Here is a 23,363-nt window from a genome sequence, read left to right as displayed (position 1 = left end):
CTATTGTCCTATTGTTGAACCTTGTAAGCTCTGGGAGATTTTTCAGCTGAAGAGCAGGGTGAAATACTTCAAAGAAGTAAATACTGGGCATGGTTTTGTCCCTGGCAAGAGTGTATACTTTTGAGTTTACCTAGAGTTTTAAATGTTGAAGGAGCAAATTAAGGACCTTGACAGATGCTGGCTATCAGCAACAAAAGGTGGCAAATGTAAACCACCCTGTGATCTTCAAATAAAGGGTGGTATCATCATCATCATCATCATCCAAGCCAAAAGAGCCAAAAATTGAATTGGTTGTCATCACAATAATTTGTAGTGCTGTTGAAGGAAGAATTGAGGCAAAATCAAGGACTTTCCAGGACTGAGAAGGAACAAAGGAACAGAATCACAGTCTTGGAAATTAGATTTAAATCTGGAACTTCTGTGAAAATCATGCAGACTTGTTAAGTATGTTTCTCTATATTCTCCACATATAGTTCTATGCATATACCTAGAAGTTTTTAGTAGATTAGAAAGTTCTCTCGCTTTTACAAAAACACACACACAAAAAAAAAACAGCTCCCACAAAATTGTATTTATTTTTGCTCCTTTTGTTTCCAGACACCTGCACAGGGATTGTAAAAAAGAAAAGAAAAAAGAAATATCTCCCAACTGTTGCACGCAAAACAATAAAAAAGGAGCTTGCTCTGGAAGTACCTTTAGAAAGTATTGTGAGATCTTAGAACAGGATGGAGAGAAACTGAAATTAAAGAGCCATGAAAAACTAAAACCCAAAGTACAAGATTGGCTCCACTATTATCAAATAATGGAGGTTTTTAAACAAGACAGGAAAATTGGCTTCCAGGTGGAAAAATCAAAACTTGAGACAGAATTGTTAGAACCCAATACTAAGAATTTGTCAAGAATGTATAACTTGCTGTTGAAATGGAATACACAAGACGAAACAGTTAAATCAGTTATGATTAAGTGGGCACAGGACATTGGTCATAATATTATGTCTGCTGACTGGGAAAGGTTGTGGAACACTGGTATTAAATTTACGGCATGTAGTGCTTTAAAGGAAAATGTGATGAAAATGGTCTATAGGTGGTACATGACCCCAGTTAAGCTAGCAAAAATTTACCATTTGCCTGATAATAAATGTTGGAAATGTAAGGAAACTGAAGGTACTTTTTATCATCTTTGGTGGACATGCCCGAAGATTAAGGTTTTCTGGGAGATGATATATAATGAAATGAAAAAGGTATTTAAATATACCTTCCTTAAGAAACCAGAGGCCTTTCTCTTGGGCATTGTCGGCCAACTGGTGCCAAAAAAGGATAGAACTTTTTTCATGTATGCAACTACAGCAGCAAGAATACTGATCGCAAAGTATTGGAAGACACAAGATTTACCCACCTTGGAAGAATGGCAGATGAAAGTGATTGACTATATGACATTGGCGGAAATGACGAGCAGAATTCGTGACCAGGGAAAGGAGACTGCGGAAGAAGACTGGAAGAAATTTAAGATTTATCTTAAGAACTATTATAAACTTGATGAAGTTTAGAATGTCGAGATTTTACAGAGAGAAAGGGTTGCAGTAATATAAGATTAGATTAAGAAAGGACTATGATGAACTAGGATGGGAAAAAACATTTATAAGTTGCTATAAAATTTGGACATGAGGATGCAGAAAGGGGAGGTATGGGGAAGTCCGAGGAAAGAAGTTTATGAAAGGACATTTTGAAGGTATATTTGTTTGTTTGTCTGTTTTTCTTTTATGTTTGTTTGTTATAAAAACTTTTGTAAAACCAATAAAAATTTTATAAAAAAAAAAATAGAAAGAAGGTATCTTTAGGTAGAAAGGGGGGGCTAACATTTGACAGAAGAAAACATGCCTTGTTTCAAGTTAATTGAACAAGGGGATCACAATAGGAAGGGTAGGCATACTAAGGCCTGGGTGCCGGATCCGGCCCGCGGACGGTCTAGGAATCAACATGTTTTTACATGAGTAGAACGTGTGCTTTTATTTAAAATGCATCTCTGGGTTGTGGGGCCTGCCTGGTGTTTTTACATAAGTAGAATGTGTGCTTTTATTTAAAATGCATCTCTGGGTTATTTGTGGGGCATAGGAATTCGTTCATTTTTTTCTCCAAAATATATTCTGGCCCCCCACAAGGTCTGAGGGACAGTGGACTGGCCCCCTGCTGAAAAAGTTTGCTGACCCCTAATAATAGTATGCTAGCAAGCTTTGTATGAGGCATTTTTTTGTGGAGCAAAGTTACCTGAAATGACAAGGGATGGAAATAATATTAATCACCATGAACTTCTACAATGTAGAAAGCCGACTTTCACGCTCAGAAGTCTTACGTTTACTATACGAACACATGATAGAGCACTCCTTGAATCTGTTAATTTCAGCACTCAGATCCTGCTTCCTGCCATATTTACGGTGGCCAGTAATTATAGGATTTTAAAATATTAAGCTATCCATAATTTAAAACAGTTCATACAAGCAAAGCTGCCAATTCCAGTTTCCAAGAAAAAGAGGGAGCAGTGCTGTGCCAGGCAAATGAGTGTACTTGGCAGGTGAGTCTAAGAATGAGGTACAGCTTGAACACACACAATCAGTCAGTACACACAGTTCAGAAACAAGTGCTATTAAACAGATACAGCTGGAGCTTTGAAGGATTTGGTGAAGTTGCCAGATGTCACTCTTATGACCTGGCTTTGGACTTGTCCTCCTCCTCGTATCATGATTGTCTCTGAAATAGAGTCGTGTTAGGGTTCAATTGGAGGGAAATCAGGCAATTTATGAATAAGGTGACTATGTTCTAGTTTTTAGAGGACAGTCATCTGTTTGAGCAGCTGTCTGGCCCATTTTAAAGATAAATTACCATAAGAAGGGAGAGCAGTGGCTGTGAAGTTGCCCATCAACAGCACTTAGACAGCAAACTGTGTTAGATACCCACTATGGTGAGATGTAAAAGTAAAGGGTAAAGGGACCCCTGACCATTAGGTCCAGTCGTGGACGACTCTGGGGTTGCGGCACTCATCTCGCTTTATTGGCCGAGGGAACCGGCATACAGCTTCTGGGTATGTGGCCAGCATGACTAAGCTGCTTCTGGCGAACCAGAGCAGCACACGAAAACGCCGTTTACCTTCCCGCCGGAGCGGTACCTATTATCTACTTGCATTTTGACGTGCTTTTGAACTGCTAGGTTGGCAGGAGCAGGGACCGAGCAACGGGAGCACACCCCATTGTGGGGAATCGAACCACCAACCTTCTGTTCGGCAAGTCCAAGGCTCTGTGGTTTAACCCAAAGCGCCACCTGTGCCCCCATGGTGAGATGTATTTCTATGCAAAAGTAGATCCATGACTTTTTTTCAGGGGGGAACTCACCAGACCTCATTTCCGGCACCTCTTCTGTGGGTGCCATTGCCATTCTTAGAGAAAGAGGGGGGCATTTATGATGAGTTCTGGCACCTCTTTTTCGTTGGTGGTTCGAATCCCCGCGACGGGGTGAGCTCCCATAGCTCGGTCCCTGCTCCTGCCAACCTAGCAGTTCGAAAGCACGTCAAACTGCAAGTAGATAAATAGGTACTGCTCCGGCGGGAAGGTAAATGGTGTTTCCGTGCGCTGCTCTGGTTCGCCAGAAGCGGCTTAGTCATGCTGGCCACATGACCCGGAAGCTGCAACAGCTCCCTCGGCCAGTAAAGCGAGATGAGCGCCGCAACCCCAGAGTCGCCCACGACTGGACCTAACGGTCAGGGGGCCCTTTACCTTTACCTAAGTATAACATTAATGGACTGAGGCTGAAATACAAACATATAGTTTGCATTACAGTTGTACCTCGGGTTAAGAACTTAATTTGTTCCAGAGGTCCATTCTTAACCTGAAACTGTTCTTAACCTGAGGTACCACTTTAGCTAATGGGGCCTTCTGCTGCTGCCGTACAATTTCTGTTCTCATCCTGAAGTAAAGTTCTTAACCCGAGGTACTATTTCTGGGTTAGCGGACTCTGTAACCTGAAGCACCTGTAACCCGAAGTACCACCGGACTTTGGTGAATTTTGTAGCCTTTTAATTTTTTTTTGCAAACCTTATGAGGAAGCATACTGCAGATGCCCCAGGGTAGTATTCAGCTGCCTTTTACACAAAGCAAACCCACTGAAATGAACATGATGAAGTAAAGGTAAGGCCCATTCATTTCCACAGGTCTACTTGGAGTAAACTTTATTTTTTCATCGGAGAAATGTTGGAGGGTATGCAGAGACCCAACTTTTGCGTTCAACGAAAGGCACTGTTTGAAAGAGCCCACAGGAGCCAAAGTTTCTGATTTCTTCTTCAAATTATGTTTAAATATATGAAATAAACATTTTCACCCAAACCGGCAGCTTCGCACTGTCCCCAGTCCACCTCAACCTTTCCGTCCTTTCGAAAAGGCGGGATTCATCCATGGGCATAGCCAGGATTTTTGTTAGCGGGGTGAGGACTTTTGTTAGGGAGTGGGCAGAACCGCCTTGACTGGTCAGTGAGTGAAGTATTTCTATTGTTTTACTTGATCTGAGGGGGCAGCTGCTCCCCCCCCCCTTGGCTACGCCCATGGCTTCATCGCTGAGGGAATTCATTCCACCTTGAGGGAAGGGGAAAGGCGGGGGGGGGGGAGCAACTTGGGTGTGATATTGAGTGTGACAGGGCTGGGCTCAGCGGCGCAAGCACATGCTCTTGCACGCTTCATCCCCGAACCCACAGCACTTGCCAAGCGCTAAATAGAGAAGAGATAATTCCTGCGCCATTTAGGGGAAAAGATTAATTTGGTCAGTTAATCCCCTCCTGCTCCTCCTCCTCTCCTCCCGCCCACCGCGAAGACCGAGCGCGGGAAAATGCACAAACACTTCTGCAGGTGACCGTCAGCGCGAGGCGCAGAGGGGACCCTGTGGTGCCCGGAGAGGAGGCGCATGCGCGTTGGTTGCGCGGGCGAGTGAGTGTATGTGGGGGGTGGCTTTGCGCGCGTTGAGGGAAGCGCTAAGGTGCTTCGGAGGGAGAGAAAGTTGCCCGCGAGCGGGATAAGGAGGAGGACCAGGAGGCGTTGCAAGCCAGCCGGCCAGCCAGCCAGGGGAGGAACTTGCCCCTTGCTGGTGGCTCCTCGCCCGGAGAAAAGGGCAGGGGGAGGAGAGCGCGTGGCTGGTGCGCCCGGGAGCCCAACAACTCCGAGCCGCCAGAGGGATGTGGAGCCTCATGAGGAGGAGGCGGAGGAGAGTCGCCGCTGCCGCCGCCGCTGATGCTTCGCAAGCCGCTGACGAGGGAAGGAAGGGGGCTCTCAAACTTTCCAGCGGGATGCTGCGCGGAGCTGCGCTGCTGCGGTCCTGATCGCTCTCTGTCCTGAAGCGGCGCTTGCCTGGGGTTTTTCAAGGGCACTTTCGGCTCCCACCTCCGCCCCGCCACCGCTGTGGAGGGAAGCTGCTGGATGCTGCTGCTGCTGCAACTGCAACTGCTTCTCCATCGCCGGCGGTGATTTCTTGCCTGGATCTTTTATTTTTTATTTTACCTCCGGCGCCAGGCCTGCCGTGGGGCGACGACGGGCTCCTGAGCCTGAGCAGAGCTCGCGAAGCCACCCCGAACTCCCCACCTGCTGCCGCCGAGGAGGCTTTGCCTTGCTGCGCACCGGCCCGCCCCCCCCGCCCCCCGTCCTGTGACTCCCTGTTGATGCGCACCCGGCTCTTGGCCGTGGGGATGGAGCCCTCCGCGGGGACCCCCCGCAAGTGAGCCCCGCTCGCGAAGGCGCGGAGGGGTGGGGGGAGAAGGAGGCTGCCTCCTCTTGACCCGCAGGACCTCCCCATCCTGTGCAGCGAGCCCCGGGGTCGCCATGGGGCTGGAGGTGCAGCCGAGCGGCCCGCCGAAGGCGCCTCTCTTCAAGCTGAGGAAAGTTCGCAAGAGGCGGGAGATGCTCCTGCAGCAGGTCGGCTTCATCTGCGCGATCCTATTCTTCGTCTGGGGCATGTCCACCCTGCTGTCTAAGCTAGGTAGGTGGCTGGCCAGAGGGGATGGGTTGGGAAGGGTGGGTGGGTGCATCGGAACCAACTCCTAGGGGCCAGGGTCCCTTCCTTTCCCGCAATGAAATATTTGAGAGGAATTGCCATTCAAATTGTGTCCATGCATCACATCATGTGATCAATTATGTGGGGAGGGGTTTACCTCCCACCCCCCGTATTTTATTCAAGTTGGTACCCCTGGTGAGTGGGTGGCTAGAGGCTTAGCTGGCAGAAACATAAGGTAGCAGCTGCCTGTGTCCTTTATCTCCCCCTCCCCAAATCTGGCCAGGATGCTTTCCCGGCCAGTGCAACAGCTGTTAGGGCACCAGGCATGCACGCACACCTGGGCGATCCTGTGTACCCCCAGACATTTCCCAAGAGTCCTGGGAATTGTAGGTCGACCTTCAAACCACCACACTTCCTGGGATTCTTAGGGGCTTTCAATGTACGGTGTGTATGCAGTGGGATCAAAGCAAAGGGCCATGTTTCCTACAGGAGCAACAAGCTGGATTCACCTGGGAAGCCCGCAAGTGAGATGTGGAGGCAACTGGTAATAGTCAAAAGCAAAAGTGCCTCTGGAAGCTGGTGGTTCTGTACAGGGTCATTCTCAGCGTTATCTTCAGTGAATTTGCCTTCTCCCCCTGCTCTAAAGCCACTGAAGCTAATGGATGTCACTAATACATCTTGTGGCAATGAGTACCACAAGTGAATTACATTATTGTGTGAAGTAGTGCTCTCCCCCCCCCCCGACTTTTGTCCTGAATCTTCTGCCAGTAGGAATAGTGAAGTGTCAGGAAGTTCTTAGGTCCTGCTTGCAGTGAAATCCTATGCTATGCTTACTTAGAAGATTCAATGAGATTTACTCCTGAGCAAGTGTGTTTAGGATTGCATCCTTTGTCACCCATGGGATAATGCTTCATGCTTATAGGTTCATAAGGGTGAGATTGCTCCTGAATATTTGAGGAAATGGTTAAGGATTGGCTACCAGCAATACAAGGCAGATTTGTGTACATTTTTTTCATAGAGGAACGAACTTCCATCTAGGAAAAAACAACAGCATATTCGTATAAACTCATGTACACTCAGTTTTGCAACAGTCCTGTGACTTGTGCATTCAAACTGATTCCATACCTGTGAATTCCAGAGTCAGATCTGGAGATGATGAGTAGATGGAACATTTCTGAAACAGAACATTATATTTCCCTGGGACGTGGGATCCCATTTTAGGAGTGATTTTTTTTAATGACTACTAAATATAATGTGCGAATGACTGTGGCTAAGTATTAGTTCGGAAATGTAGGAAGAACAGAACAAACCTGATGAGGAAGAGATCCCACATAGCAGTGCACAACGTCTCAGCAAAAGTAACCTGATGACTTTGTGTCCCATTTATTATATGTTGCATAAAAGCTACAGCCCCAACTGACAACTTTCAGCAGAGAAAGAGAGATTTTGCTGGAAAATGCTGCTGCCGATCTAATGTGCTTCATTCCTGCCTTGCAAGCTGAGTTGATGCAAAAAAGCCCCGCTGAAATATTTTCTGTTTGCCTGCTGTGCTGCTTGCTGTGGGCTTAGAACAGTAATTCCAAAATGGGCAGATTAGAACAAGGGTTGCCAGATCAACATGGGAATGGAGTGGAGGTGGGGGAAGGAACCAAGGAATTTTGCTCTCTGTTCTGTAGAGTTTGACAAAGCAGGGTCAAATCAGAAAGCAGGTGTTCCCGAACTACAGAAATACAATAGGCTCTTAAATAAATGGACATCTCACCACCTTTGCTGTAGCGCTACTTCCTCCCCTTCCCCCACCAATGGGACTCCTGTTCCTTTAATGAGAGAGTCAGTTTGGCAGGTGTGGTGGCTCCTCCCTTTGTTGCCAGAAAAGCAGGCTGTTCCAAACATTAGTCTGCCAGGGCCCAGGTAATTAAAGGAATGACCTGTGAGGCCATGTGTTGGCAGGCCTCCTTAGCTTAGCCACGGCTGTGCTACTTATCCTGATGCTAACAGCAGGTGCTGGGGAAGTAGAGCATCAAAAGCCACACCAGGAAGTAGACGTGCGTGGCCATTGGGAAAGATAAATATTCCTTCTGTGGCTTCCCCTGTTAAAAGCTGGCATAGCTTCACGGCCAAGAATGGGGCATCATATACACTCTTAGCTGGAGTAACTGAAGTTAATAGGACTTAATTTCAAGTGAACATGCATAGGATTGTGCTACATCAGGGTGAGCTGTAAATCAGAAAGTCCCTGAATCAAATGAAAAGGCAACTTCTGGATTTTGGGTCCTCTCCCGGGCCATAGATCATTAATGGGTCACCTTAACAAGCAAAGGGCAGAGGGCGCTCAAACAGAAGGCAAACCCAACAGCCCTCTGGCAGGTGACACGTGCAAGTGACCCCATACATTATGGAGGATGCAGAATGACAGCTATCTCGTTCCAACAGTGGTTGGAGGTAGCATGCCTGTGAATACCAGTTGCTGGGAATCACAAGGTAGAAGAGCGCTGTTGCAGGCATCTCCTGTTGCAGGCTTCCCATAGGCATCTGTTTGCTTGCTTTGTGAACAGAGAGTTGGAGTAAAGGCGCCTTTGGCCTGATCCAACAGGGCTCCTCTTACGTTCAAGCAAGCGAAGCCACATACCAAAGTCTGCTTTTTAAAAAATCACCTTTCAGTTCTCAGTAGCGTAACTGAAAGGCAACATGCACAGTGAATTAAGGATTAGGATTAAGGGTAACATAAAGATGTCCTTTTCTGAAGGTTTTGTACAGTTTTCTCAGACCTCTTCTCTGCAGATCCATGCCTCCCTTTTGCCAGCTTTAGTTCCCTGAAATCTGCTCTGCCTTGTTGCCTAAAGGAGACAGCTATGGGTTCAAATTTTACCTCTGCCACAAACGCTCAGGATACTTAGAAAGCTGCCTGACAGAATAAAGACCTGTTTGTCATTGTGGTGCAGTATTGCCTACATTGATGAGTAGTGGCTCCCCCAGGGCACCAGGCAGAGGTTTTTCATGTCACATTGCCATCTGATCCTCTTATCTGGAGATGCCAGGGACTGAACTTGGGGACTGCTTGCAGAATAGGTGCTCTACTTGTTGACCTATGGTCCCTTGCTTTCGGTCCTTCCATTATTCTTTCAAGACTATTATTATTATTAATATGGATATGTGTATGTGATAACACTGATCTACCTTACGGGGTTGTTGCAAGGCTTACTGAGATATGTGCATAAAGCATTTTGGACATCAAAATATGCTATTTGAATGTAATGTATTATTAGTACTTCATATATAGGTATCCCTGCACTATGCCATCCCTAGGAAAACAAGGCAGAGAAGGTATCAGTAGCATAAGTATCCAGTTTTTGTAGCTATTTGATCAAAACACTTTGCTAAAACCCCATTTGGCCATGCCCCTAAACTTTAAGTGTGGACAGTAAATAATTTCAGAAATTGTTTGACTTTTGTTAGTCTCCAGACAAAGGGAATTTCAGTAGCAAGGTACACAACTTCTTCACTCACGTGGCAATTACTATGGCTTCCTTACGCATTCCCTTGCTGTTCTACTTTGGAGAACATATGGTTTTGTTAAGAGGGCACTGTTGAGTGGCTTTATACATTTTCTGATGGGACAACAAGGAGGAGATTGTTTAAATGCCTAAAGCTGCACCCCTAACCCCATTACCTGGGAGTAGCTCAGTTGGGTAAAACGTGAGACTCTTAATCCCAGGGTCGTGGGTTTGAGCCTCACATTGAGTGAAAGATTCATGTTGAGTGAAAGAAAGCATTGCAGGAGGTTGGACCTAGATGAGCCTCGTGGTTCCTTCCAACTCTGCAAATCTGTGATTTGAGTTGCTTCTAAGTAAGTAAAGGTAAAGGGACCCCTGACCATTAGGTCCAGTCTTGGACGACTCTGGGGTTGCGGCACTCATCTCGCTTTATTGAGTGAGGGAGCCGGTGTACAGCTTCCGGGTCATGTGGCCAGCATGACTAAGCCTTCTAAGTAGGCAGGGTCAAAACAATGGAAAGAAGTTAGAATCAGTCTTCAGTTAATCTTGAATGATAATGAGTCACAAGCGGTTTTACTTACAATTAAGCAGTATATTTTTTTAAAATAAATAAATAAAGTGGAACAGGCAAAGGAAATGTTGCATTTTGCCTTTGGTCCCTTACAGGAGTGCTCCTGTTCAGTTTTCCAGCAACCAGCCATGCTTTCTTCCAGAATACCGTATTTTTTGCACCATAACACTCACTTTTTCCCTCCTAGAAACTAAGGGGAAATATCTGTGCGTGTTATGGAGCGAATGCCTGCGGGTGGCGGGGGGATCTGCTGCAGTCGTGAGCAGAGGATCCATGGTTCCCTTTCCTTCCCTCCTCTGTGGTTACAAAGCATGGATCCACATGGATCCTCAGGATTTTTGCACTGGGCTACTCCAAACTCACTGTCAGATCACATGTCTGTGGCCACAGCATGAACCACAAAAATCATATATCCACTATTTTGTTTAGAATTTTTTTTTCTTGTTTTCCTCCTCTAAAAACTACGTGCGTGTTATGGTCTGGTGCGTGTTATAGAGCGAAAAATACGGTATATAAACTGGGAGAGGCTCGAGTTGGCCAGTCAAGAGTTTTCTGTTGGCTTCCAGCTAACTCTTAACATTCTGTGGCTTCTGCTGAACACCGAGCATGCTGTGTCTATATTGGGCTTGGTTTTAGATAGATAAATTTATTGTCATTGTCCGTATATACACAGTATGCACAGCAACGAAAATCAAAACACCCACCCAAAGACCGGGTACGCATATACATTTGCACGTATCTCCGAGCTCTCATCCTATTTGGACTTAATCTATAAAACATACATATCCAGAATATAGCATGACCTATTTAAGGCATAACATAACCTAAAACCTATCTCATTCCTTCCACTCCCTACTTACTAAACCTTGCAACTGGCCCTGAGATCATTGTTTAGTGCAATCAGAGCTCTTGGATAGAAACTATTCAGAAGGCGTGTGGTTCATGTTTTCATTATCCTATATCTTCTGCCCGAAGGCAATAGTTCAAAGAAGTTGTGAGCAGGGTGGGTGGGATCTCTCAGAATGTTATGTGACTTCTTCAAGATGCGAGACGTGAAGATCTCATCCAGGGTTGGTAGTCGGAGCCCAATAACGTTCTGGGCAATTTTAATTGTTCGCTGTAAAGCTTTTTTATCCGTTTCAGAGCTGCTCCCATACCACGATTTTGGGGGGTTATTTCGCTCCCCTCTTCTTTTTAAAAAAGTGTACTTGTGCATTAAGATACCTGAAGCAAGGCGATAGCTCCTTCTTGTTTCAGAGCGGTTTTGTTTTGATCCCAGTCTAGTTGGAGGGTTGGGCTCTAAGCAACTGAATACCAGGCATGAAAATACTTTAATGAAGGAGGAGGAGTGGAAGGAGCATTCTGTTCTATTGTAATAATATGAGAACTTGAATAAACTATAGGTTGTTGGGGTGTGTTTTTTTTAAAAAGAGAGTATTGGATGGAGCACAGATGTTTGTATTCCTCCCCCTCCCTTTCAGGAAGAAAGCAAACCTGCAAAATCTGCACTAGCAAAAACTTCTGAATATCTATAAAGGGCAACCTCACGCAAACACAGGGAGAGTGCTGGTTTAGAGCCTTTAACTCTATGGTCTGTTGGAGCATTTCATATTTTATTGGGTCCACAGTTTCCTTATCGAAAAGAAGGTCACTTGAACGATACGTTTAATCATGAATCTTCCTTCTGTACCAATCGTAATGTAATAAACCTCACACCCTAGGCCAACCCCAACCTCTCTCACCACCAAAGGAACACAAGTGAACAACACAAGCAACGCTGACACCAAACTCTACATACATTAAACATAATAGAAACACCGCCACTCGACCCCACCCCTATCCATCTTCCCTCTCTCCACCCCCTTTCTTTTTTCTTTTTTCTTTTCTTCTCCCCCTAATGCCTCAACAAATGAAACGGATTTGTAAAAATGTTACATGAAAAAAACAAAAAACGAGGCACTACACTTCTGTAAAACAAGAAAATCCTGAATAAAATAAAAAAGTAATGTAATAAACCTTTGCCCCCTGAGAATCTGCAAGCCCCCAAAAGGACGATGATACAAAAACATATCTAATACCTAAGGACCAAGCCCATATTGTTGCTGAAGAAAGAGAGAATGAAGGCAGATGTAATATTTTAACAGTGGAAGAGGTGGTTTGATGGAGCTGTCATGGCGTTAATAGCAAATGCAATTTTCTAGGCTGTTGCAAAAAGGGGGAAAAAACCAAAGTTCATGACGTTTGGTTTTTCGGGTACAGTTTGAATGAGGGAAGCTGAGACTTTTTGAGTAGTGCAGTGTTGGAAGAATGTACTTTTTCACACAGTACGTAGTTAAACTACGGAATTGGCTTCTTGCAGGAGACAGTGATGGCTACCAATTTGGATGGCTTTGGAAGAGGGTTGGAAAAATTCATGAGGGGTTAGGCGACAAGTGGCTACTAGCTGTGATGGATAATATGTTTTTCATCCACTGTTGGAGGCAGTACTGAATGCTTTTGAGTACCAGTTGCTGCTTGGCCACTGTGAGAACAGGAAGCTGGACTAGAGGGGCCACTGGCCTGGTGCAGCAGACACTTAATTGTCACCACTACATCTTCCCCACCCAGTCAGTTTTGCTATAGTTTTTGAACTTCTCCCTCCACTCCAGGTTAGGGATAGATGCGTTCCACAGAGGAGGGTTTTTCTTCCGTAGAGGGCCACATTCCCCTTAAGGGTAATCTGTTAGGGGCCATAAACATCTTTAAACCCACATCAGCCATCAGCTGATGCATGAGGGGAGAGCAAGTCTGAAAGCTAACATACTGCCTTAGCTTGGGAAGCAACTCACTGATCTTGCTAATGTATACATTTATAAGAAAAGTGGCAAGTCTAGATTCATGTGGCTAGCCAAGAAAACTGCTCTGAGACCACTGTTGTCAGTTGTGCCATTTGTCAAGGGGCATATTTCCAAGTCGATTTTCTCTTTCAATTCATTTATTTTCTCTTTCAATCTGATATTACTTGCAACGCAAACTTCTTTTTTATTCACTGTCAGACATTTGCATAGTTATCTAAGATTGGAGCACCAAGTGATCATGATAAGGTTATTGCAGGTAATCTACTCTGGGACAACCTGGTGTGTTTGCAATCTAAATAACTTATATGGTGCATTTAGTTCAAGAATGATAAACTTTAAATCTTATCTGGTATATGAAGCATATCCACTTTACAGTCTGCAAACAATTGGTAACTCCGTGTCTTCCAATGAACCCTTCTCTTTCCTGATCGAATAATTGTTGAAAAGGAATTTCCACACAGTAAATGACCTGTGTTTGAACTGCCTTTCCTGGTTGGAATTGAAAATCCATTTTCTTTCCGTTCAAATGTGTTTTGTTGTGTAGAACTTCTACAGGCCACCATTCATGGAGGACAAGGCTATCCATGCCTTGATGGTTTCACCTGATTCAGAGGCAATATGCCTCTGAATACCAGTTGCTGGGGAACACAAGTGGGGAGAGTGGCATTGCATGCACATCCTCTTTGCAGGCTTCCCATAGCTAGGCCACTGTGAAAAGAGAATGGACCACGTACGCCTTTCGTTTGGTCTTGCAGAGCTCTTAATGCTTGTTCTGTGTGGCTTGGCTTGCTTTTAGTGGGATTGCTGGCCTCAGTTTCGTGTCCCCTGACTTGAACATTAGATATATATATATAATGTTAGGTTTTTCAGACTTGCATTATAATCAGGATTATTACAGATTTCCTCAGCCAGAGTTCAGTACTCATACCATTATACCAAAATGGCTCTTTTCCCTTAGCACAGCTTGTTCTCCGGTATGCATCAACCCTTATATAATGTGTTGTTTACCAACAGAAGATGCCAAGCTTTGCTTTAGTCACAGAGAACCTTTATCTTAACGCAGCCAGTGGATGTTGCTGGACTACATCTCCCATCTACCCTGAACATTGACCATGCTGTCTGAAAGCTGATGGGAGTTGGAGTCCAGATTGGGGAAGGCTGATCTAGTGAAAATTTAAATGTATAGATATCTAGGGACAGCATTTTTATTTTTATTTTTGCCGGTGCAAATACTGTGTTTGTCTTTTTATACAGGACAAGAATCAACTCTTGTCGACAGAAATATCCTGTCAGAGTTATGGAGGAATAGAAGATTGATGGCATCAAATAATGAGTCACATGAAGAAATGAACTGCACAAAGCCAGGTAAGAAATGGGGAGCTTAAAAGTATATTTCAGTTCTGCTGTGCAAAAACTGCAGTGGTTTGCCAGATCTGAAGACTGTGCCATGTTAGAAAGTTTTCATGAGCACAAAAGTTGTTGAGAGACACAACTGACACAAGAACATAAGGCAGTGCCTAAGCAGGCAGGAAGGTAATTTTCCCATCATGCAAACAGTGCTCAAGTCCTCATCCACAGTGGTTTTCCTGTAGATACCTATACAGTACCTTGTGAATGCATAAGTTATTATTTGTGCCTGGGTGTTGAGACAACAAAGTGCATTGCAGTAAAAAGAATTATTATATGTGACTTTGAAAAGTTACCTATCTTCTTCTGGTTTGGTGATGCCTTGATCTGTGTTATAAATGAATATATTTAGCGTAGCCCAGTTTTACTGGTATATACATAATGTTTACAGAGAAAGAGGGAAAAACCAAAACATCGCTTTTATCACTAGTAGAGCTGAAGATAAAGAGACAAGCAGATACTGACCCGCCACATCTACACCATACATTCAAAGCACTCTTTAACAGGCATAGTTTTCCCCAAAGAATCCTGGACGCTGTAGTATGCTAGGAGCACTGACCTCATGGATCTATAGTTCCCAGTAACTTTAAGAAGCTGCAGTTCCCAGGACTCTCCATGACTGCTAAAAATGGAGTAAGTGTGCTTTAACTGTGCAGTGTGACCCAGGTAGATAAAGGAGTTTGGAAAGTGGTAGGCGGTCACATCACCTAGTAGTTAGGTTGATAAGTTTGGAGTCTGCAAGTAGCCCTTTCCATACCAAAGGAGCAAGTTATTCAGGCTGTATCCACATTAGCGACTTAAAACACAGCGAGGTTGTTACACTTGTGTTTCAAGTTGCATTGGCATGTTGCTGTACACACCAGAGAGAGAGAGAGGATGTCTTCACCTGATGTACATTACGTGTTGGGTGTCCCTGCACCTGCAACCCCCTGGACTCCCATTCATGAAGTTGTCATCCGCACATACGCTTTGGTCTGCGCATGTGCAGCGGTTGTCTGAAATGTACACACCTCAGCTTAACTGTGCAGTTCGTGAGGCTTATGTTTTCAAATCGGACAGGAGGTGGTACGAGGGAAGACACATTAGTTAGCAGTATTTCTTGAGAGACTGCAGAATAGTTATGGAGTGTAGCTGTTGTCATGTGTGCACAACTTCAAGCACCATCGGTGGAAGCACACTGGAGCTGGAGTAAATGGTATTGTGTACACAGCCTCAGGTTGAGGAGCCAGTGTGAACTTAATAATATTAGCCTTTGGCCAATTAAACAATCTATGGCCTTTTAAATTATTGGGAGGCTATTGTTTTTGTTCAGTATTGTGCTGTGTATTTTTGTTTGTTTATATTGAAATGGGCCCCGTGGGTCCTCAGGTGAAGGTGGTTTAGAAATTTAATTAATTATAATTAATTATTAAACTTATTAGCATCTTATCACCTAACAGATCTCCAAGCAACTTACACTGAAGAACATAGACAAAAATACCTTGTAAAATAGATTAGCAGAAACAAAAACAAAACCATATAGAAGGTTTACATTCCATGTAACGCACACACACACACACACACACACACACACACACACACCTTCCCTCCCCCAATAACAGTGATAACAGCCTTGGCAGTACAAAAAACAAATCTATATTCTCGCAGAGAAAAATAAAAGCTCAAACACTGATATCCCTCTCCTTGGCCCAGGAATCCCTAACTTGGAAGAGCCAGCACCAGCTCCCCCCCCCCCACCGCCCAGTGTTCCTGGTTTGTATTTTTTTATTATTTAACTTTCCACCCAGAAGTTCAGTGTCAAGACTGGCTGCTGTAAATTAGTATGGTGAGGGTCCTTTTCTAGGGATGATGCCAATGGGTCTCCTCTATTGCAGAGATAGCAGCAGCAAATTCAGAGCAGGGAGATACAGCAAAAGTTCCGTCTGCTCTGCAGTTGTTCTGGCTGCTCCTCCTCCTCCTCTCCTGTCACTGCTGGGAATCCAAAGGTTTATAGGACCAGGTGTCCTCTTGGCTTCTAAGCTTGGAAGGGAACATGTCAACAGCTCCCCCCACCCTGCCCCACCCTTGTTGGTTAAGCTACCATGGTTGCATCAAGGGCAAGGCGCTTGACTTGACCCTTGTTGCCACAGTCTGGTTCAAAACCTCTTGTGCTTTGCAGTCACATTTGCTTGCTCCATTAAACTGTTTAATCACAACCTTTGTGATTATAATTTTAATTCCGATCCAAGTTATACACATTAAAATGTTGACGTTCTAATAAAAACACTAAATTATGTCACACACACACACACACACACCATTTTTCAGTGTGGCATTTTTCACTCCAGGAAGACCACTTATATCCTAATTTCCTTGTGTCAGTCAATCAATCAATCAATCAATCAATCAATCAATCAATATGTGTGTTTCTTTTAAGTCCACATCTGTTCACAGACCTGGAAATGCTCTTTCAGTCAATCAGATGGGAATGGGGCTCTCATCTGAGCTTATAATTGCTCTTTCTCATATTCACAAATGGCAAAAAATAGCCAATTAGAAAAAATAAAAATGTTTTTTAGCATCTCTTGCAAAGCGCTTGGAGACAGTGGTCATGACCAAATCAAAAGTTTCTGCGGATTCTTACTCTGGGGTCACAGAATCCTGTGATTCTTTAATCTCACTTCCCACTTTGCCAGCCTCCACAGTACTATTTATTGCAAACGTAGCAATATGCACATGCTCTGATTCAGTCCTAAACTGCAGAGAGGGTTTTTCTAAGGGTAGGAAGGACCTGCTCTCTGCTCTGAGAAGCCAGTGGACTCTTTCAGCCTTATTTGGCTGTGACCTGTGCTCTGTAACCTCCTTAGTGTACTGGTTAACTTCAGAAAGAAAATATGGCTTGCTTTAGCTGGGTATTTGAGACATTTCCTCACTGGATACCCCACACTTACCATCTCCCCCTTTCATAGAATTGTAGAGTGGGAAGGGGCAATAAGGACCATCTAGTCCAACCCCTTGTGATGCAGAAATCTTTCACCCAACATAAGGCTCAGCGCCCCCCCCCCAATCCCTGAGATTAAGGGCCTCATGCTCTACCAACTGATCTATCCCTCAGGTTAATTCTTTTCAACTCTCTTGGATTCATGATAGAATATGGGCTCAAGGTTTGCAGAATACAATATAGGCTGAAGCCTACATGGTGGCTTATGGTCACCCACTGAGTGAGAACAGAATCCACTCCCAGAAGCTGACAGAATCAATTCCATTAATGCTACCAAGCACAGATTACAACATTGGGATTTTGCCAAGCTTCTATACTTAGATGTCTCCTCAAATAGTATTCACTGTTTTCTTACGCGTGTGCATTTCTAAAGGAGCTTGATGGACAGAAATCTTTTGTTAGCCTTGCTTTCCCAGCGTGAGGTTTCTTTTTTCTATAGAGCTGCTAAATATAAAGGAAAATGGGAACCATGCACCACCCATATGGCAGTGTTTTGTATGCATAAATATGCAATACAAGATCAGAGCAAAAGCCCACCTAGTCCAGAATCTTGTTTCTGTCATTTCAACTTTGAAACACAAAGTCAGTGGCCTCCGTGGTTTGTCCTCAGCATTTGATATTTATAGGCTTCTTGCCTTTGAACGTGTGGGTTTCATTTAGCTTGCGGTTAATAGCTGCTAATGAATTTGTCTAATCCCATTTTAAAGCCACCAGGCCTAACCTATATTGTGGTAGTGAGTTGTGTAAGTTAATTATGAATTGCATAAATAATTATTTCCTTTTGCTGGTCCAGAATTTTACTTTCATTGGGTGTTCAAAGTTTTCCCCTTGCTCAACATAACACCCCCCTCTCCCTGTGCACCTGTTCTGGGTTTCTCCCAACTTCCCAGAACAGATTTGAGGAAGGTACAGATCATGTGCAGTGAGGCTAGTGGAGGAGGTTCTGTCGCGCCAGCAAAAATAATTGCATTGACTGAATGAGTTAGTAGGATAGCACCCAATACAAATAGCATAACATCATTCAGATTGCTTCCGATAAAAAGTGCACTAGTTTTTTTTTTATTCAGTTATTGGATAGCACACACTTGAGGGAATTTGCTAGAACAGTGCAATATTTATGCACTCACAGCTTGCACTTGTTTATTTTAGCCAACTATTTGGAGAAACTTCCTAATGGTAAGAACTCTTCCACATTGGAACAGACCATCTTGTGTGTACTCAGTTCTCGTAGATCCTCTGTTGAGCATTCGGTTCAAAGGGTTCAAAGGGGAACTTCAATGGAGCCAGAGATAAGATAAACCAGATAGGCAATCTGCTGATAAGCAAGGAGAACCAGGAAATTCTGTAGCAATTGAAAATTATCCACATACAATATTACCTTCTCATTTTTTGGATAGTTCCTTTGGAAAGGAGCAGGTTAGCAAACCGACTGCGATGAGAAGCCTGGTCTTACTTTCAAACCTCAGTCATGTTAATCTAATTGCCATTTAATATTTTTATTGTGGTTGTCTGTAAAGTTAGCTGGCAAAAGCATGGGGTTGTTTTGTTTTGTTTTTAAAATAAAAAACCATCCCAGGAAGTTATTGCCTAACATTTCCCTAAAGCTACAAGTAACTTCACCACTGTAAGGGGAACATTTAAAACACAACATTTAAAAACCTCTCACTTGGTTCTCAGATCAGACACATCCTGAGGCTTGGGTTGTGGCTGTAGCTATTACCCTTAGCATAAAATGAACACAATTCCCGCAAGAACGTCTATCTCACAAGCACCACTGAAATGACCTATGCAAAATCACGGTAGCGGAAAAGTCCTTCTAGGTTGTTCCTGGTGCTAACAACAATCAGGAAAGAAGCACCTGGCTCCACTGTTCATATGCCATCAATGATTGAAGCACAGATGGTTCTTGTACTCCATCTCCATGCTAGCTCTTCCAGGACAAAGTGACCCAGGCCATTTTCAGTTGCTTTGGGCTCCAAGTGCCTATCCATGAAATCTCAGCTGAGTTGCACGTGCAACTCCCAAGGGAGCAGAAGAAGGAGACCTTGGGACTAACTTAGTTCGCATCCATTGCTGGCACTGAAATGACTAAGCTGTAACTGGCTATTACCTCTCTCATTCGGTAGCATGTAAGATCTTCTTATAGGGTTGTATGAAATCATGAGTTTGTTCTAATCTGTGGGAAAGAGTCCATGAGTAAGAGTTTTAATTATCCTTGTAAGATAAGCAAATAGGATAACATCCCTGCACAAAGATAAAAGAGATCCCACAGGCCTAGTTCTTTCAGAGGTGATAAATCTGTATCTCGACCGTACCACTTCCTTCCGCAGCCTAGGCTCACGTGATCAAATGCTTCTCTGTACACAAAAGCAAACAAATCCCCAAAGGTCCATGGATTGTCTGGGATCCCAGTTCGCACATATTGCTAAGGCAAACCATGGTTTCCAGTATCGCTAGGGCAAACCATGGTTTAGTGTGAATGAGCAAATGGGCAGATTGCTATAGTGACAACCGCAGCTGCCGTGCTCCTTCCTTATTCCTGCTGCTGCGGTATCCACTACTAAGCTGTGTTTTGGTTTAGTGTTATGTGCGAACTGGGTCAGAGAGTTGTAGAGATATGAAACAAGGAGATACGAGAGAGAAAGAGAAGGCTACTTGTTTAAAAGGCTGGTGGTTAGCATTCCTGTTGAAGAGGGGAGTTGGTGATATTAGGTTAGGATATCAGATAGAACGAATATTTGATGTTCCTTATAAAATAACTATCTGCTTTGCTCCTCCCCCCATAAAGATATAGTTATTTTGATTCATGAATGTGTTCTCATCTAGGGGATTCTCAGAATATCATATTTTATCCCATGTGACAGCTTTGATTTTTACATAGTTGAACATATAGAACTGCTCTCTGTAACATTTCCTTGCTACAAATCATGGCTTGCCTAGAACAAGACAAACTATGAGCCTGAGTTTGTGGAGTAGACAGAAACAATATTAAAGAATATAAAACTGTGCAGAAAAAAACAATGACAGTATAAACAGTACAATGAGAATGATTGGAAGACTCATTTTGTCAGAAGTCTTTTTTATTTAAGTGTTTAATTAAGTATTAATTAGGAAGATTTTTTTTAATGTAGGTAAATTTGCTTTTTCTTCTTTCTTTTTTCTGTATTTTCTTCTTTTCTTTTTTCTTAATTGTTTTTTCTTTAATTTTCTTTTTGTAGTATGAGATTGTAAATTCTTTGTATAAGTGTGTAATTTAAATTAATAAAGTTTTTTGTTTTGTTTTTTTAAAAAAGAGCCTGAGTTTGCACACAATGCTAAGCCGAATCATGGTTTAGTTCTGGGGTTGTGTGGCAGTAGCAGGACCAGGGGAGGAGTGAAACTATCATGGTAGCCACAAATTCTGTGTTCATGAATAGCCATGATTTGGCTCAGCCTCATGTCTCAACCAGGCCAAAGAAGACTAATAGCACCTATTTAAAGCAGTTGTAATTAAGTGGACTGATTTTAAATGGAATATTTTATTTATCTGAACCACAAACCAGCACCATTTTAGGAGGGCACCTAGGGTGGCATTGTGGTCAATACCACAATTTTCTACTCAAGACACTGGATAGTAGAGTTTGAAAAGGCTGTTCTCCACTGTATCTAAATTACATAAACCATGTGATGGTTCTTGACGTTTCTTAACATACTCCAGAGACAGCAGCTCTAAAACTCTCTAAGGTAACTTGTTCCTTTGTCCAAGAGCTTGAGGGTATCTTGTGGGAAGATTTCTCAAAATGATTAGAAAGCATAAAGTATGAAGTAAAACGTACATCAACTTACATTGTGTTCTCTTCAGCAAATTATTAATGCTCCCGGAATTGCTGTATTGGAACAGAAAACATTTTAAAGTTCATCTAGTAGTACTTTAAATAAATAAATAAATAAATAAAAAAACATTTTAAAAGTAGCCTAGGGCTGTGAGGAGGCATGGAGAGAAACAAAGAACAGGAACCCATCTGTTTGCTAATATTGGTAAAGTAGATAGAAAGGGAATGCCATGTTAGCATTCTGACATGCAACAGAGTTTGAAAAGAGCTCTGCAACTTTTTAAAATCAAAGGGTTTGATTCAGAGAAATTACCACCCAAAGGGATGATGGTGTCAGAATGCGAACCCCTCCTTCCTGTGGTCTGCTGCTGAGCCTATGAAAAGCCTTTCTTGCTGAATGGGGTGGCTGTGGCTGTTGGAATTGCAAAACCTGGGACTTCGCTATCAGCAGCATGAGAGAACTGAGAGAGAATTACTGAAGTTTGGGGGACGGCACCTTCCATGAAAGGGAGGTCTGTTCCCAGAAGGTCTCTTTGCTGGGTTTTAGAGGTATCCCCTTCCCCCACAGCCTCCTGTGCCACAACTCATCCATTTAACAGGGTCCCTTGATTCTTTGGAGAAGCTTTTTGTGGCGCACTAGGGACTGCTGAGAGAGGGGTCAGGTAGGGATGTGCAAATAGGTCCATTCTGCTTTCTCACAGTTTCTCATTTTTCCAGTCTTAAATTCAGTTTGCCACATGTTCACAAATGTTTGCAACCCGCCTCCCAAAAATCACCTTATGAAAATTCACCAGCACTTCACTGTGAATTCTCTAAACATATACATTTTTTGCCAAGCAATTTTCTCTAATATAATGCATTTTTGCAAGTTGTTCTAATATATGCATTTGTATGCACCTGTGCACAGCATATGCATTTTGGTACACATTATTTGGCTGGAGAACCGCTTTGCAAAATTTGGAGAAGTGTGAATTATGAAGGATGGCTGTGTTTTGGTTTGTGCATTGTTCCGGAAAGTGCAAATTAGTTAAGTTCACCTTTAAATGCAAACTGAATAAAATTTCTCCTCCATCCCTGGGTCAGGAAAGTCAAACTCCCCCTTCTGTCGACATTTCCACTGGATCCAATGCAGTTACTCCTTGTTGTTTTTATACTGTGAGTCCCTTGGTGGCTTATGAAACCCTGTAAAATGCCGTGCAGATGGCACTGAATAACAACTGCACCAACCTATAGCATCTGTATATAAAGGTGAGAAGTACAGGGCTTCCCACCTGTCTGTTCCAGGAAATTGCGCCTATCTGTTACATCCTGAATTTAGTCTTCATGTTACCAGGCAGTGAACATGGAAATTGGGGAAGATTGGGGAAATTGGGGAAGATTCACCTTATTGTCTCTCAGTACGCTTTGTTGAAAGAATGACATTTCTGAATGCATGCCAATGCATTCAGAAATGTCATTCTTTCAACAAAGCGTACTGAGAGACAGATCCTGCACATGACAGTTTGCACACACTATTTGCCTTGAGCTGGAGTAGCTGGAAGCTTAGACTGTGGGCAGAATTTTTCTGGTCCCCGCCATTTGCAAAGACACTCTTGAGAATAAGCCCAATGCTGGAGTTTGCCTTGTGCAAATTTCATAGGTTATATTATTCCTAAATTCCTTGGATGACAGGATCTCATCATGACAGTGTGCCTTCGTTTATTTGCCCAGCTGTTGAACAGCCACAGAAACAGATGCAGCTGGGGTTTAGATCAAGATGTCAGCTGGCAGGTCTGTCTCTGTGGTTTTGTTGTTGTTTCTGATACTCATTTGTTGCTTTCACTGTCATCTTCATTTTCTAAAAATGCAGCTATCAATGCAATGACTGGGCTGCTGCACCTACTTGAACTTGTTTCATCTGTGGATGGAGTTTTTAGGCACTAGTCTGGATGGAATGTGCTGCACAGGAGGGAGACCAAAATGATCAAGGGTCTGGAAACCAAGCCTTATGAGGAATGGTTGAAGGAGCTGGGTATGTTTAGTCTGGAAAAGAGGAGACTAAGAGGAGATATGAAAGCCATCTTCAAAATATCTAAAGGGCTGTCACGTGGAAGATGGAGCAAACTTGTTTTTTCCTGCTCTGGAGGGTAGGACTCAAACCAATGGATTCACATTATAAGAAAGGAGATTGCAAATAAACACCAGGAAACTCTTTCTGACAGTAAGAGCTGTTCAACCGTGGAATGGTCTCCACCGGGAGGTG

At 43.5% G+C, this 23,363-nt stretch overlaps 1 protein-coding gene across 2 annotated transcripts in view; it reads left to right on the top strand.

The window, feature by feature from the left end:
• The first annotated feature begins 4,778 nt into the window (after positions 1-4,778).
• Positions 4,779-23,363, top strand: part of SLC24A4 (solute carrier family 24 member 4) — a 101,259-nt gene continuing 82,674 nt past the window's right edge. The window contains exons 1-2 of one of the 2 annotated variants that reach the window (XM_082233106.1): positions 4,779-6,005; positions 14,177-14,287. In XM_082233106.1, coding sequence (XP_082089232.1) covers positions 5,849-6,005; positions 14,177-14,287 — 268 coding nt within the window. In that variant the 5' untranslated portion in view covers positions 4,779-5,848. The remainder of the gene's footprint in view (positions 6,006-14,176; positions 14,288-23,363) is intronic. The other variant, XM_082233107.1, reaches the window with a different exon arrangement.

The sequence above is a fragment of the Podarcis vaucheri genome, assembly GCF_965113315.1.
Source record: "Podarcis vaucheri genome assembly, chromosome: 1".
Classification (NCBI taxonomy): Eukaryota; Metazoa; Chordata; class Lepidosauria; order Squamata; family Lacertidae; genus Podarcis; species Podarcis vaucheri.
The sequence above is the reverse complement of the archived record's forward strand: the minus strand, read 5'-3'. Positions and strand labels throughout refer to the sequence as shown.